We start from the raw sequence: 17,964 nt of genomic DNA, 5'->3' as shown, positions 1-17,964 counted from the left end.
TGTCCCAGGAAGGGGAAACTTTATTGACACATTCCTGGGGTCAGATACATCACATGATCACACTGACAGAACCACAGGCACATAGACACAAGCAACAGAGCATGTACAATGTCGGCACTAGTACAGTGTATATCCACCTTTCGCAGCAATGCAGGCTGCTATTCTCCCATGGAGACGATCGTAGAGATGCTGGATGTAGTCCTGTGGAACGGCTTGCCATGCCATTTCCACCTGGCGCCTCAGTTGGACCAGCGTTCGTGCTGGACGTGCAGACCGCGTGAGACGACGCTTCATCCAGTCCCAAACATTCTCAATGGGGGACAGATCCGGAGATCTTGCTGGCCAGGGTAGTTGACTTACACCTTCTAGAGCACGTTGGGTGGCACGGGATACATGCGGACGTGCATTGTCCTGTTGGAACAGCAAGTTCCCTTGCAGGTCTAGGAATGGTAGAACGATGGGTTCGATGACGGTTTGGATGTACCGTGCACTATTCAGTGTCCCCTCGACGATCACCAGTGGTGTACGGCCAGCGTAGGAGATCGCTCCCCACACCATGATGCCGGGTGTTGGCCCTGTGTGCCTCGGTCGTATGCAGTCCTGATTGTGGCGCTCACCTGCACGGCGCCAAACACGCATACGACCATCATTGGCACCAAGGCAGAAGCGACTCTCATCGCTGAAGACGACACGTCTCCATTCGTCCCTCCATTCACGCCTGTCGCGACACCACTGGAGGCGGGCTGCACGATGTTGGGGCGTGAGCGGAAGACGGCCTAACGGTGTGCGGGACCATAGCCCAGCTTCATGGAGACGGTTGCGAATGGCCCTCGCCGATACCCCAGGAGCAACAGTGTCCCTAATTTGCTGGGAAGTGGCGGTGCGGTCCCCTACGGCACTGCGTAGGATCCTGGATCCTACGGTCTTGGCGTGCATCCGTGCGTCGCTGCGGTCCGGTCCCAGGTCGACGGGCACGTGCACCTTCCGCCGACCACTGGCGACAACATCGATGTACTGTGGAGACCTCACGCCCACGTGTTGTGCAATTCGGCGGTACGTCCACCCGGCCTCCCGCATGACCACTATACGCCCTCGCTCAAAGTCCGTCAACTGCACATACGGTTCACGTCCACGCTGTCGCGGCATGCTACCAGTGTTAAAGACTGCGATGGAGCTCCGTATGCCACGGCAAACTGGCTGACACTGACGGCGGCGGTGCACAAATGCTGCGCAGCTAGCGCCATTCGACGGCCAACACCGCGGTTCCTGGTGTGTCCGCTGTGCCGTGCGTGTGATCATTGTTTGTACAGCTCTCTCGCAGTGTCCGGAGCAAGTATGGTGGGTCTGACACACCGGTGTCAATGTGTTCTTTTTTCCATTTCCAGGAGTGTATGTAGATGATAAATGAAGCTGCTTTAACGAGCTGGTCTTTTATTAGCCACTGTATGTGTGTGTGTGTGTGTGTGTGTGTGTGTGTGTGTGATTGCACATTCCATTATCTCTGAAACGCCTCGCGCAATTTCTACGTTGTTGTTCCTGGAAATGCAATAATAAATTGTGGTGCAAAAATCCTCATTGATTCCACAGAGATAATGTGAAAACAAGCTGACAAGTAAAAATCTTCGAAATAGATATTAATGGCGAATCAAATGTTTTAAGTGTTTCTAGACAAATTAGTGACAGTCACAACAACATTCAAGTTCAGTCAATAATACAATCAGAGCTCTGTGGCACAGAACTTTTTTAGAAACGAGTAATGTTCTGTAGACTCTTTGCATGAACTAAAGGTGAATCCATTATTTTCCAGAGTCTTTGCGTCTTGCAAAATTATGCGTCGTGCTAGACACTTTCTCGTTCACTCGCGTTGATATTTTGATGTTGGAGAGAACGGGAGGAGGTGTAGGGAAACGTGTTACAATTTGTACGTCTTAACTGAAATTGGTCGTAGTTTACATTATACGAATATATCAATTCATTTCCTATCCAACAGAAGACTGCAATAGGTAAGTGACATTCCCACACCAGATAAAGAGCAGATGAGCTATCAAAACATTCATATTCACAACAATTACCAATTCAATAATCGAGACAAACAAGTTAAAATAAGGTTTTTACTCTCATTTTTTGCTGGTGATTTTTTTGTTTTATAAAATTATATACAACGGTTGGGTGTCATTGCTATGATCTCGCCGAATTTATTGTAAAACGGACAGAAGGGCTGTGTATGCAACATGTATGCGAAATGTATGACTTTCGTTCTTCTCGTTTTCGTTTTTCAGACAATTTGTTGTAGGGATGAATAAGGGATACCTACCCGTACATGGGTGGAGATAACCATCGAATAAGCATGTCTAGGTTGGTTGGTGTACGAGAGAGAAGTCGTTAAATTTCATCTTTTGCCTCGCTATCTTTCTAGGAAGTGTTCTTAGTTGTCAGCGAGTCTTCGATTTCTACCTCAGGTCCCATGCAAGCGGATGGAATGTCTCCCATGCCATAAGGCTGTTCCACCAGCCTGCGTCCGTAGCGCGCTGCACGTTTCGAGCCGACGTTCACCTAGATGACGGCATTTATGGAGAGACCATCGACACAGTGTAGCAAAAATGTAAAAATGTGATTCACCGGAAGAACTGACACATTTCCATTGATCGACGTTCGAGTCCCGATCGTGACATGCCCACTGAAATCGTAATTTACGATGTCGTTGGGTCACGTAGTGGTGGTCTGCTGCTGGGCTCCATGTTGAACAATGTACGATGAACGGTGTGCTCTGAAACGCTTGTGCGTGCACCAGCATTGTGTTCTTTCAGCAGAGATGCCATAGACCACCATCAATCCTAGTTTAAACTGAAAACAAGCTTCCGAACTCAACGATTGTGAAGAGACTTGGACGTCCAACTATACAGGGTGGTCCATTGATCGTGACATGGGCCAAATATCTCACGAAATAAGCGTCAAACGAAAAAAATAGAAAGAATGAAACTTGTCTAGCTTGAAGGGGGAAACCACATGGCGCTATGGTTGGCCCGCTAGATGGCGCTGCCATAGGTCAACGGATATCAACTGCGTTTTTTTAAAAATAGGAACCCCCATTTTTATTACATATTCGTGTAGTAATTAAAGAACTATGAATGTTTTAGTTACACCACTTGTGTCGCTTTGTGATAGATTTCGCTGTAATAGTCACAAACATATGGCTCACAATTTTAGACGAACAGCGGGTAACAGGTAGCTTTTTTTAAATTAAAATACAGAACGTAGGTACGTTTGAACATTTTATTTCGGTTGTTCCAATGTGATACATGTATCTTTGTCAACTTATCGTTTCTGAGGACACATGCTATTACAGCGTGATTACCTGTAAATACCACATTAATGCAATAAATGCTCAAAATGATGTCCGTCAACCTCAATGAATTTGGCAATACGTGTAACGACATTCCTCTCAACATTGAGTAGTTCGCATTCCGTAATGTTCGCATATGCATTAACATTGCGCTGACGCATGTTGTCAGGCGTTGTCGGTGTATCACGATAGCAAATATCATTCAACTTTCCCCACAGAAAGAAATCCGGGGACGTCAGATCCGGCGAACGTGCGGGCCATGGTATGGTGCGACGACCAATCCACCTGTCATGAAATATGCTATTCAATATCGCTTCAACCGCACGCGAGCTATGTGCCGGATACAGATCATGTTGGAAGTACATCGCCATTCTGTCATGCAGTGAAATATAATGTAGTAACATCGGTAGAAAATTACGTCGGAAATCAGCATACATTGCACTGTTTACATTGCCATTTATAAAATAGGGGCCAATTATCCTTCCTCCCACAATCCCGCAGCATACATTAACCCACCAGGGTCGCTGATGTTCCACTTGTCGCAGCCATCAAGGATTTTCCGTTGCCCAATAGTGCATATTATGCCGGTTTACGTTACCGCTGTTGGTGAATGACGCTTCGGCGCTAAATAGAACGCTTGCAAAAAATCTGTCATCGTCCCGCAATTTCTCTTGTGCCCAGTGCCAGAACTGTACACGACGTTCAAAGTCGTCGCCATGCAATTCCTGGTGCATAGAAATACGGTACGGGTGCAGTCAATGTTGATGTAGCATTCTCAACACTGGCGTTTTTTGAGATTCCTGATTATCGCGCAATTTGTCTGCTACTGATGTGCGGATTAGCCGCGACAGCAGCTAAAACACCTAATTGGGCATCATCATTTGTTGCAGGTCGTGGTTGACGTTTCACATGTGGCTGAACACTTCCTGTTTCCTTAAATAACGTAACTATCCGGAAAACGGTCCGGGCACTTGGACGATGTCATCCAGGATACCGAGCAGCATACATAGCACACGCCCGTTGGGCATTTTGATCACAATAGCCATACATCAACACGATATCGACCTTTTCCGCAATTGGTAAATGGTCCATTTTAACACGGGTAACATATCACGAAGCAAATACCGTCCGCACTGGCGGAATGTTGCGTGATACCACGTACTTATACGTTTGTGACTATTACAGCGCCATCTATCACAAATCTAAAAAAGTGGTCCAACTAAACCATTCATATTTCTTTACGTACTACACGTATATGTAAAAAAAATGGGGGTCCTATTTTTAAAAAAACGCTGTTGATATTCGTTTGACCTATGGCAGTGCCATCTATGGGCCAACCATAGCGCCATCTGGTTTCCCCCTTCAAGCTAGACGAGTTTCGTTCTTTGTAGTTTTTTCGTTTGATACTTATTACGTGAGATATTTGGCCCGGTCACTATCAATGGACCGCCCTGCATAGCGCCTAGTGGTAGTTTCACTGTCCTATCTCTTTCCGTAAATGTTCAGGATAGTAGCACGTGAGCATTCGACCAACTTTGCCGTGTTCGAGATACTCGTTCACAAGCTTGGGTAATAATAATCTGCACCTTCGTCAAAGCTGCCTATCTCAATGTATTTCCCCCATTTGCAACCCATATCTTCGCTAGGGTGATCCCCGTCCGTGTTAGGTGCGGTTACATTCTTCTGTTACCGTGTCATATGCCCGCAACGCCACCAAGTGGGATCTACCTTCGCGGTGGTCAGTGGTCATAATGTTTTCGTTCATCAGTGTATGTTCTGCTCAGACAAACAAGAAAATTAATCTCTTTGTCCGTTTCTTTTGTTTCAGAAACATCCGGTATGAAGAATTCGAAATGCCTTCCAAGAACCTGAAACACATGAACATGGGGTAAGTTCCTACGAAATATTTTACATCATGAAACCATCTGTGAGGTACATCGAGTAGTATCTGAATATGCAAATAACTAAACGATGAGTACGTACTTTAACGTTAAGCATTATTTTTTTACTTTATTCATTTAACACATGACAAAACTACAGAAAACTGTGTGAGGTGCAAAATGCAAAAGTTAGGTATGAAATGAACATATCGAAATATTAACAAATTAGTATAGCTCTGTTGTGAGTGAACACCTACAGATGTAATTACTTTCATAGTTCCGTCAAGGCCTATGTCCAGGGAGGTTAACCGCGCAACAGCGTCTGGAGAGTCATTCATAAAATCGTTCCAGTCTCCTTTAATCTTCTTACTTTGCATTCAAGAATAAAGTGGTCTGCTGCTTGCTCCATCGCACCGCAGTCGCAAAGCTGTATATGATCTCTCATTTATAATGGGGCGCTTTGCATCCAGTATTTTTGCAACTTCGTTGACTGTAAACTTGCTAGGAACTGGTCCATTCTTAACCTTACCACAGTTTCTGTCCACAAGGCAACTGGTCTAGATTTTGGCGTGCCAGCGAAAATTCTCACTTTGTCGTTAACCTGGACATCAGTCTTGCTGCCGTGATTTCTTCTGCCACGCGCAGGAGCACAGTATTCAGCAACTGAGTACTCAGTCGATTATGCTGCGATCTAGTGTTACGCAAAGATATTTAGGATGTTGAAGCCCATAAAAACTGATGATTAATTTTAAGTATGAAATCTTTTTTCTTGAGTAAAATACGGACGCCTTAGTTTTAGCAGTTTTGGGATAGAGTATGTTTATAGCATCTGTTCAGTGTATCTAGAATATCTTCTTGGTAGGATTGTGTTGCTGGAGATATATCATCTGCATAACAAAACGCTTGTTGTAATGCTGTTGTCGGCATATTCTTAGGACAGTCATTTTCGTTTAGTGCTATGACTTATCGTGTATGTCATTCAAGGCATTTAAATATTAACCTTTTGCGACACGTTTATGGCTTGTGTTAGGTGTCGGTCGAATGGTGACGAGAAACGGACATTTGCACCAAACTTCTGCACAGAACTTTCATCTCTGCAAATTGGGTGAAGAGTAGCCCCGATGCTGTTTGGAGAGTTCGCAGTCAGCAGTTACCAGGAGCGGCAACCCGTTGACTCTGGTGCGGACTCGAGGAAAGCGCATTCTAATGGAAACTGATAGGGTGCCACAAGTGCTTTAAAAGCCGCCCTTGAGCCCAGTCTCCCCGGCCCGGCATCCCTGACGATGGCCAATATCCGCCCCCATCTGCCGCCTTAATGACGATGCACCCTCTTCTTGCGCTGGGGCCGGTGGCCCACCCCACCCGTCGCTCATCGATCGCTCTTTAGTTTCGCCTCAGGAGACGAGCCAGAAAGCTGCCATCAGCATTCATTCACAGGCACCAGTTCCCTCCAGCTGAATGCTGCTGTCGCGACTCTAGTCCCCGTGTTCACTGCTCTTTCTTTCATGAAACTTATGTCTCTTGTCAAGACATCATTTGCAAATTTAACTATGTGAAAGTTCCTCAGGCTGCACATTATTGATCGTATATGTTCGATGTGAGATACTCGTTCGATCACCACATATATCTGGCATATAGATCACATTTATATCGATTCAGTGAACTATGTCAATGTTTGGGTATGTGACGACCATAGAATTCCTGTCACACCACTTTACGGCGTAGGTATTTTACGTAAATTTATGCAAACTTCTAGACGTTACACAACGCATACGAAATCCAAACGGACCACAGAGCATGTTTTAGTTGGTACTCTCCATAATAAGTTTGTCTTTCAAATGTGTTGCGTGTAAATAAATGTTTTCGGACAATTCTACATAATTTGTACCATCGCGAAATAAAAGAGAGAGTGCCGCAGACACAGTAAACGAGATAAGGGGGCAATGATTAAAAGAAAGGCTTCTTTCGTTGCGGCGAGAATTTCTTACGAAATTTTAGCCACCAAATTTCCCCTCCGAAGGTCAATTTATTTTTGCTAATTTCCACATAATGTAGGTGTTTAGTTTTCCCAAGTGCGATTCGAGAGCGGAACGGAGAAGAAATTGATAGTTCTATGAACCAGCCGCCAAACACTTAAGTTCGAGTCGCACAGTAGCCATATAGATGTAAATACAGAATTTACCTACGTGGTTAAGTGGTATGGAAAACATTCTGTGCTTATTGGATGTTCACGCAGGGATATATTCCATTGAATAGACACTGTAGGGAAAAAAAGTTAATACACCCTTTTAGAGGTTTCCAGTCCACTAAAAATTTATTGTTGCAACAGGAGTACATTAAATGATTACTTTTACAGATTAATAGCACAAGCGGTTCTGAGGTAACAAGTATTGACCCATGTTGAGACATCCTTACGAATATTAGTATGTGGCGCTGTGGCCGAGCGGTTCAGTTCGGAACCGCGCTGCTACTACGGACGCAGTTTCAAACCCTGCCTCGGGCGTGGATGTGTGTGATGTCCTTAGGTTAGTTAGGTTTAAGTAGTTCTAAGCCTGGGGGACTGATGATCTCAGATGCTAAGTCCCATAGTGCTTAGAGCCATTTAAACCATTAGTACGTGGCGTAGCCTCCGCGGGTGGCAATGTAGACGCTGACTCTGGCATCGAGTCGATGTTAAAGATGGCGACTACTGCCCTGTGGTACGATGCGCCACGCCTTCTCGAGCTGTTCACGCAGTTCTGTAAAAGTTGTTGGTTGACGATTCGCACGAGTCACTTCTCGTCCCATCATATCACAAACGTGCTCGATTGGCGATCCGGAATCGTTAAAAAATGGTTCAAATGACTGTAAACGCTATGGGACTGAACATCTGAGGTCATCAGTCCCCTAGACTTAGAACTACTTAAACCTAATTAACCTAAGGACATCCACACATCCATTCCCGTGGCAGGATTCGAACCTGCGACCGCAGCAGCAGTGCGGTTCCGGACTGAGGCGCCTAGAACCGCTTGGCCACGCTGGCAGGCCCGGAGATCGTGCTAGCCAGGAAAGATACCTCACGTCTTACAGAGCACGCTGAGTTGACGGTCACCCTGCGGGGGAGTATTATCCTGTTAGAACAACACAATACCTTTCTGTTGCACGAACGGCGAAAGAACGGGTGTAACAAAATTCTGCACGTTCCGTGCGCTGTTAGCGTCCCTACCAGAACTATCCAACAGTGAACGGGAGTTGTAGGTTATCGCACCCAAGACCATAAGGCCAGGAATTGGATCAGTATGTCTTGGACAAATACACTCTACGAAACAGTGCACACCAGGTCAACGTCGTACATGCAAACGACCATCACTTGGGTGCAGGCAGAAGGTGCATTCATCGCTGAAGACAGCGGCGCACCATTCCATCACCCAAGTGATCCTCTGATGGCCCCATGCACATCGATACTGTGGTGTGATTGGAAGCGGTGCTAGAGGTTTGCCTGCCCTTAGTCCAAACACTAACAACCAGTTTGCAACAGTTCATGTTGAAGCATGTGGGATCACAAGCCCTCTTACTTGTGCTATCGTAGCTAATCGATCTCCCGCTGCTGCCCTTACAATACTATCCTGGCGGGCGTCTGTTCTGTATGGATGTTCAGAACCTCGTCTATGAGTGTGGGAATGGTCACGTGACCACTGATACTACCATCGTCGCACAACTCACGCAGCTCGCCCAACTTATGTAGTAATGCTTCAAAAGCATCATCCCGCCACTCGCTAGGTCGCAATTTGACCCCTTTCAAACTCACTCAGTTGGCTAGGAAGCACGAGTGCTTCACACAGTGTCACCATACAGAGCCTTGTGGCCGAGAACATTCTCTATTAAAGGGTAGACAAGAGGGCTCTCAAGTAGCCATGATATTACGCTATCTGACGAATGTCGATTATTAAGAGCAGGACGAAGTGTTGTACCCATTTGGCAGGTCCCAGCAAATTTCTTTTTCTAATTTTAATTACCTCCGCTGTTTATCTTTTCTCGTTCTCCCTTTGTAAAACAACTTAATTCCTTATTTTATCTGTACGTTTGTCACATTTCTTTCTTCTTCAGCTGACATCACAAGCGACTAAGCATTTCTCCTCTCTCCACATCAGTGTCCATGTTTCTGCATCATACAGGAAACACTCCACAGAAAACACTTCACTCTTCCTTAATTATTTAATGGATCACAGAAAACACTCGTCCCTTTTTGTTTCTATTTCTTTAGGACATGTCATGATACTGGTGATTTTACAACCTAAGAATCTCAAATTATGAAAGTGTTCCACTAACACAATTTTCACTTTCATCGTCTTCGATTACCTTGTAAAAACTTATTGCCTCTGTATTCTTCACATTTATCTTCATTTCATATTCCTCGCAGTTAGCGTTCAGTTCCTTTGGCAGTATCTCTTCATTTGCTAATACCATATCGTCAGTGAAACTTATACAGACATGGCGTATGCAGTTTAATTATGTCTGTACGTAATTCCAGTCGAAACGGATTTCTCATAGATGTCCAAGTGACCATAGTAATCCACTGAAAAAATATGTAAAAGAATATACCGTATAAAAAAGAAAAAGGAAAAAGGAAAATAAAAGAAGGTCGACGGTGTTCTGAGTGGTCTGATTGGGCCGGCACGAATTCCTCTTCTGTGTCGACCTGCGTGTACCATGCAATTTATTGCGTGACGTCTTTACAGCTATCCTACTATGCTGTCCCTTCTTCTCGTCACTGTATTCCATATATTCCTTTCTTCGCCGATTTTGAGGAGAACCTCCTCATTCCTAACCTCGTCAGTCCACCTAATTTTCAACATTCGTCTGTTGCATCACATCTGAAATGCTTCGATCCTTTTTTGCTCCGGTTTCTCCCCACAATCCATGTTTCACTACCATAGAATGCACTGCTCCAAACGTACGTTCTCAGAAATTCTTTTTTCAAATTAAGGCCTATTTTTTATACTACTTGACTTATCTTGGTTACGAATACCTTTCATGTCAGTGCTGGTCTGCTTTTTATGCCTTCAAAAAATGGTCCAAATGGCTCTGCGCACTATGGGACTTAACTGCCTAGGTCATCAGTCCCCTAGAACTTAGAACTACTTAAACCTAACTAACCTAACTACATCCCACACATCCATGATCGAGGAAGGATTCGAACCTGCGACCGTAGTGGTTGCGCGGTTCCAGACTGTAGCGCCTAGAACCGCTCGGCTACTTCGGCCGGCTTTTATGCCTTCCTTGCTCCGTCTGTCATGGGTTATTTCGCTGCATAAGTAGCTGAACTGTTTCACTTTCACTGAGCACAGCAATGACATCAGCGAATCTTATCAATGATCTCTTTCCACCTCCAATTTTAATTCCACTCTTTAACCTTTCTTTTATTTCCGTCATTGCTTCTTCGATGTACAGACTGAACAGTAGGGGCGAGACACATCATCCCTGTCCTGCATCCTTTTCTAATCCGAGCACTTCGTTCTTAGTATTCCACTCTTATTATTCCCTCTCGTCTCTTGTACGTATTGTACATTAGCCGTCTCTCCCTTTATCTGAGCCCTATTTTTCTTAGAATTTCGAACGTCTTGTTTCATTATACATTGTCCCACGCTTTTTTCACGTCAACAAATCCTATGAAAGTGTCTTGTTTCTTCTTTAGTCTTGCTTCCGGTGTCAATCGCAACGTGATTACTGCCTCTCTGGTGCCTACGTTTCCTAAAGCCAAATTAATCGTCATCTTCAAGATCTTCAGTTTTCTTTCACATTCTTCTGAATATTATTCTTGCCAGCAACTTCAATGTATGAGCTGTTAAGCTGATCCTGCTATAGTTCTCGCAGTTGTCAGCTATTGCAATTTTGGGAATTGTGTGGATAATGTCTTTCCAAAAATCTGATGACACATCGCCAGCCTCATACATTCTACACACAGATGTGAATGATGGACTGCTATCTATCCCTTCTGCCCTATTTGAAGTCTTTCAAAGCTCTTTTAAATTCTGATTCTAATACTGGATTCCCAATCTCTTCTAAATCTATTGCTGTTTCTTCTACCGCGCCATCAGACAAGTCTTCCCCTAATAAGAGCCATCAGTGTACTCTTTCCACCTGTCAACTCTCTTCTCCGAATTTAACAGTGAAATTCTCATTTTGCTCTTAACGTTCCCACTTTTACTTTTAATCTCATCTTAGTTTGTTCTGCTGAGTCAGTTTTTCCGACAATCATTTCTTTTTTTTTATTTCTTCGCATTTTTCATGCAGCCATTTCACCTTAACTTCCCTGCGCTTCCTATTTATTTCATTCCTAAGTCATTTGTAGTTTTGTATTCCTGAATTTCCGTCAACACTTTTGCACTTCCTTCTTTCATCGATCAACTGCAGTATTTCTTCTGTTATTAATGTTTCCTTCGCAGTTACCTTCTTTGTTCATATACTTTTCTTTCTAACTTCTGTAACTATCCTTTTTAGAGACGTCCATTCTACCGAGCTATTCGTAATGGCAGTATCTATTGCCTTAGAGTTCTTCAAGCGTAACTTTCGTTCCTTAATACTTCTGTATCCCACTTCTTTGCACATTCATTCTTCCTGGCTGGTCTCTTAAACTGCAGCCTACACTTCGTCACTAATACATGTTAATCTGAATCTATATGTGCTTCTGGTTACGCCTTACCATCCAATATCTGATTTCTGAATCTCTACCTCACCGTGATGTAATCTAATTGAAATCTTCCCATACCTCCTGGCCTATTCCAAGTATACCTCCTCCTCTTGTGATTCTTCGACAGAATATTCGCAATTGCTAGCTGAAATTTATTGCAGAACTCAATAAATTTTTCTCCTCTCACTCCTAGTACCAAGCCTGTATTTCCCTATAAACGTTTCCTCTACTCCTTCTCTTACAACCGCATTTCAATCCCCCATGATTATTAGGTTTTCATCTCCCTCTACGTGCTGAATTACCCGTTCAATATTCTAATATGCTTCCTCTATCTCTTCATTTTCTGCTTGCGGTGTCGCTATGAAAGTGTGAATTACTGTTGTCGGTGTTGGTTAGCTATCGCTTCTGATGAGACAATCCTGTCACTGAACTTCTCACGTAGCTCTCACACCCGGCCCTATCTTACCATTCCCGTTTCTACTCCCGTTATACAGTTCTCTGCTGCTGTTGTTATTACACGATACTCATCTGGCCAGAAATCCTTGTCTTCTTTCCATTTCACTTCACTGACCCCCACTGTATGTAGATTGAACCTTCGAATTTCTTTTCAGATTTTCTAGCTTACATACCACTTTCGAACTACTGACATTCCACGACCCGACTCGTAGAAAGTTATTCTTTCGTTGGTTATTTAATCTTTTTCTGATAGTCACCTCCCTCTTGGTAGTCTCCTCCCGGATATCTTAATGGGGAACTATTCCGGAACCTTTTGCCAATGGAGAGATCATCATGGCACATTTTCAGTTACAGACCATATGTCCTGTGCATACATATTATGTGTCTTTAATGCACTGGTTTTTCATTTTCTTGTGTATCCTCATTGCTGATTCTTCCGTCTTTAGGGGCAGTTTCTCACCCCAAGGCAAATAGAGTGCTCTAACCCTCTGTCCGCCTCTCCGCCCTCTATGACAAGGCCGCTGGCTGAATGAGGGTGACTTCTAATACCGAAAGTCTTCGGCCGCCATCGCTGATGATTTTCATTCAAAATTTAAGCTGTGGCCGGATTCGAACCATCGAAACTGGGACCAAGGACATTTTGATTCCTAATCAATAATGCTACCCCTAGACCACATATAACTAATAAAACTTGAATTATAAGTCTGGCTGTGACCACTAAATTAGGTTTTAGTTCTTCTCTAGATATTCACCATTCTGTTCAACACCTTGCTCCCAAAGATGGATGACTAGGCGAGGACCTCCGTCATAGAAGTCTACATTTTGTCTGTTAAGGAAACATTCTACTTGGAAACCACCTCGTAATCACAACGCGAATGTTTGCCATGTAACGTTTTCTTCAACGGAGGGTGCTTTGCCTGTGGAATACGAGAGGTGAGATAAAATTTCATAGGCCAAAGAAGCTACATTTGTGACAAGCTGGGACGTCGTCCTGGAGCAAAAACACCCCCTCAGGCAGCTTCCCACGGCACTTCATTATCGCAATCTCACAGTGACCTCTCGGGAGATTTAGCTGGTATGCTAATGTATAATGCGTTACCTCTTCATCATGGATATCCCAGGAAACGGCATCACATTGTCCCATTATGGCTGAGTCTTCGCCTTTTCCAGTAGTGTATTCACACTTTTCCATTGCTTGCTTAGCTCAACTGGGTTAGCCTGACGCAGCTGCAGTTTCCGCTACTGACACTTCGAACACCACCGCTTCCACTTCTCAGTGCTTCATATAGATGATGGTGTGCCATTTTATTCTTCGTGATTCAGATTTGTATCACCTCACTGCAAGCGTTTGCGCTAGTAACCACTGTGTCTTATTACAATGTGCTGTGTACAATTCCACCAATTCAGCTGGATTCTTGCTGCGTTGTTCCTTTTCAAATATATAAAACGAAAGATCGAATGACGGCCTACCTTATCAAAACGCTGTGATATTATTTTGGGTCCTTAGCGGCATGCTACGATAATGTCAGACAGAGACTTCAGGGTGCACCAGCGTGCGTGCAACTATCAAAAAAATTATAATTAAAACTTTATGATAACCTCTCACAATTGTTCATTATTTCCATAGAAACATTACAGATCCATTTTTACCTTGTAAGTGTTACACGATGCAAATGTGTCCCCTTCGTTGCGTAATTATAACTGGTGTCCAGACTGAACGTATAATAATATAAAATGTACTAGGGTCTGTTGATAAGCAGTGTAACAAATTTCTTTTCGGAAAGCAGATTGGTTTTATTCAGGATACGAATACACTATTATGTACCGTTGATTTGGCTACAGCATCCTGCTTTCCAACGTAATCTCCATTCAATGCAACGACCCTACACCACCTTACTGGGATGGCATTTATGCCCGTATGGTGCCATTCTATTATTCTACGTCGGAGCCAACATCTTGCTGCAGCAGTAACCTCCAAGTCATCCACGTACTACTTCCTGTGAAGTGCATTCTTCATTCAGCCAAACAAATGGGAGTCGAAAGGTGCGAGATCTGGGCTCCACGGTGGATGAAGAAGAATAGTCCAAACACCTTTGAGTACCCCAACTGTTAGACGAGTGTGTTAGCACAACCAACAGAGACGTTCAGTTGAGCATCGAGGTGTTTGTCAGCCGTCGATCATCTCGAATGAGTCTGCAGGTTCCAACATACCTGGTGTCACGGCCGGCCGGCATGCGGCAGATCTGACAGGTTTTCATGACCTTGCTGCGATGATGACAGACGGCTCGCCCAGCGGTTCACCCTGCTTCTGGTCACTGCCAGCTGTCCGTAGAGATTCTGCCAGCGCCTATGACTATCTGTGATGCTCTTCCGCCAAAGGAAACTCAATGACAGCACTCTGCTTTTAACATATCTCTGTTACAGACGCAATTCTGAAGGCTACGAATAGCTCTGCCACTAATTGGAACTTTATGAGACTATAAGAGCTGAAGCGAGAATATTCCATGATTTCCCACTGCAAGTTACGCGTTATTTGAATCGAAACTGGCCACGAAAAAAAAAGTGGTGCATTATTTGTTGAACGCCCGTTGTAATAACTTGAGACGTAATTGAGATATTTATTGACAGTTTGCTTCTACAGGCATGGTAATTGAAAATGTTTGCTTGCGATAGTTGGTACCATCTGCGCAAGCGCATAGCTGCTTTATCCACGTAAAAGCGCATCTGGACTCCACTGTAGGTACTGTTCGAAGCGCTTTCTCTCGCGGAGCTAAAGTCTGTTACTCTGGTACAACGCCGTAACGTGATCTTTCAGCGAGACTACGCACCATACCATTTTGTGAACAATGTGAGGGATTTCTTGGATCTTAAGTTCCCAACCACTGGACTGTGTGACATAGTCCACTGATTGCTTGAGAACCTAGAAGACCACAACCTAAGCTAATTGTTTTTTGTTTTTTTTTTTCTTTTTTTTTTTGTAGGGTTCTATCAAGAATCAGTGTATCAGATACTAGTTCGTGATGTACCAGATTTGCGCCATTGCATTCGTGTAGTTATGGCAAATGTTACGCCTGCAATTCTGAAAAACACTTGGAGAGAAGTGGAGTACGAATGAGATATCTGTCGTGCGACTAATGGTGCGTATATCGAGGTGTATGAGGTGTGTAAAAATACATTTTGATTTACCATTCTTGCAGAAACATACCGGCAATAGATATCTCAATTACTTCTCAAGTTATTACATTTTATACTGTTGCATGTTTAACACGGACACCCATTATATTAAGTAATTTACTGAAAGAAAGCGTTACTGCTTATTTTGTTGCAGGCAAGATAATAATTTTTGAGTATGTCATTTTACATTACCGCAAACAGTAAAGACATAAATATTAAATTCCTGTGGAAATGACATAGTAGTGTTTTTCGTGACACGTAGCACAAGAACACGTGCATCAGAACTGCTCGTCTACGGCTACCGAGTTGATCGGGTTTGATGACACAACGTTATGGACACGGTTCAGCATCGATAAACAGAAGTGCACCAGCATGTTGCCACAAATTGTTCCTTATTAACTGGAGTATTCTCGATTCTTCTGTGCCGAGTTAGTAGGCCCTGTTTCAGATCTTACTCTCTCCATATTCGTGACCGTATTTTCCTTCATTCGAATATAAGCATAGTACATTTTGGATGCGCTTTTTTTTCTAAAACCACACTACAATGCATGCTGCTGTTTTCCCCTTTTTTGTACGTGGGCTGGTTTCTCTCTGAAAGGAAATTGTTCGCAGATAGGGCCAATGGTATTGTCTCTACGTAATGAGTTTAACAAAACGATAGAAACATGAACAGAATGTTCTCTTGACGACTAGCCACAAAATTGTCTAGATCACATAAGTTTATTAATTCTTCTTATAACGCATTTCACTGTCAGACATGATAAATTCGATATACCTCGTCAAATACAATACTGAATATACAGCAGTAAGTGGTACTTACAACTGTATGTTCAGTATTGTATTTGACGAGCCACTCTTGGTGATGCCTGATGTCAAAAGCGTCATAATAAGGTATAATGTATACTTGTAAATACGATACATAAAATCCTGTGCATAGGAACCAAGAGGGATATTGCAAAGATTCTTCATCTATTGCCCTGCTTTTTTTTTCAAGCCTCAGGGCTTTATGGCACTCTTACTAAAACATTTCTGGCTATTGCGCCGTAGTCAAATGATTTTTTTTAACCGATCGTTCCACCACCATCTGCGGAGGATATATCCACTAGAGAGCCAAGATGCGAATCGGACATTCATAAATGCGTAGATGAGGACACACTCCTTCTGTTCTGTGAAAACACTCCTCGCAGTACTTCAGAACTGTTCTCTGTAACCTATTACAAATTCGTGCATTCGCTCACGCATTTATTATTTTTTTTTTTTTTTAACTTTCTTAAATTTTCAATTCTTTTGTTCAGATATTCTCTAACCAGCAGTCTCTAATTGATATACTGACTCACTCCATGATCAGCTAGTTTCAGCTCGCCTAGTCGCAAGGTACCTGACATGTAAATAATTAAATAGCTCTGAATATTTTATTGTGTGACGGTTCCGGCTGTGAAAGTTTATCCAGCACGATATCGCCGACGCGAGGGACTCTTCACTGTGTCGGATACTGACCTCTGGCGTCGCACTGGTTTTGCTTTTGTGTCGTAACCTGAGGCCTTGCGACAGGTACAGCAAATCGGAGGACGAGAAGGGCGTCGGCCCGGGGGACTTCGACGCCGGGACCCCCGAGTCGCTGCCCAGCCCGGAGCGGCCGCCCCTGCGACACATCGACAAGTACATCCGGCCAGAGTGTCCCTGCCTCACCAAGCGCTACACCATCGCCCTGCTCACCTGCATAGGTGAGTTGCCTCGCCAGCCAAATGCTCTTGCCGGCTGCGGCTCTCCGACAACTCTGCAGCGCCTACAAGCAATGCTACTCATTTCTAAAAGAGTCTTCTGCAAGGTAAAATTGACCTAACCTCCTCAGTCCTTAGCTTAGATTTCATGAATCAAAAGTTTGTATTGGTGGTAAATGTATAGTTCTGGGACAAAATAAGTTTAAAGTACTAAGTGTTAAGAATTTGAGTGATTCACCAAAATTCTAGAAAATGATAAAAGTGAATAACATTTGTGTTATACAAGAACTCAATTATGTAAAATAGAAAACTCAGTAATGAACACCTAAAACTTACGAAGGCACAGACACAGCAATGTAAAAATATAGATCGTTGCCGAATGTACTCCCACTATTACACAAAAACAATCGTTCTCATAGAATAAAAATCATTTATTCGATAGCGTAAGGTTCATTAGAAACTTGTAGCGTGTTCTGAACACAATTCAAGTCAAAAATTACTAGAAAACAAAGAGAAACTTCATTTTCTCGAAGACGTGCTGAGACTGCGATAAACAGACTCCTTCAAGCAGATGCTTCCAGCTAATGGGAACATCCAGAAACCAAGACAAGTGGATCCCTGAAATCACTTGGTGGGAAGTGTGTGCTACAGTCAGACACAGCGAGTTTAGTTTATTCGTTGTGCTAGGAAAGAATAAACATTGAATGTAGCCAATATGCT

General features: G+C 43.6%; 1 protein-coding gene across 1 annotated transcript in view; it reads left to right on the top strand.

The window, feature by feature from the left end:
- The window catches only part of LOC126416958 (vesicular glutamate transporter 1), a 185,428-nt gene that overhangs the window by 8,580 nt on the left and 158,884 nt on the right, over positions 1-17,964 (top strand). Inside the window, exons 2-3 of the mRNA XM_050084839.1 lie at positions 5,172-5,231; positions 17,075-17,247. Of these exons, the coding sequence (XP_049940796.1) occupies positions 5,172-5,231; positions 17,075-17,247 (233 nt within the window). The remainder of the gene's footprint in view (positions 1-5,171; positions 5,232-17,074; positions 17,248-17,964) is intronic.

This window comes from Schistocerca serialis, chromosome 8, assembly GCF_023864345.2.
Source record: "Schistocerca serialis cubense isolate TAMUIC-IGC-003099 chromosome 8, iqSchSeri2.2, whole genome shotgun sequence".
In the NCBI taxonomy this organism is placed as follows: domain Eukaryota; kingdom Metazoa; phylum Arthropoda; class Insecta; order Orthoptera; family Acrididae; genus Schistocerca; species Schistocerca serialis.
The sequence above is the reverse complement of the archived record's forward strand: the minus strand, read 5'-3'. Positions and strand labels throughout refer to the sequence as shown.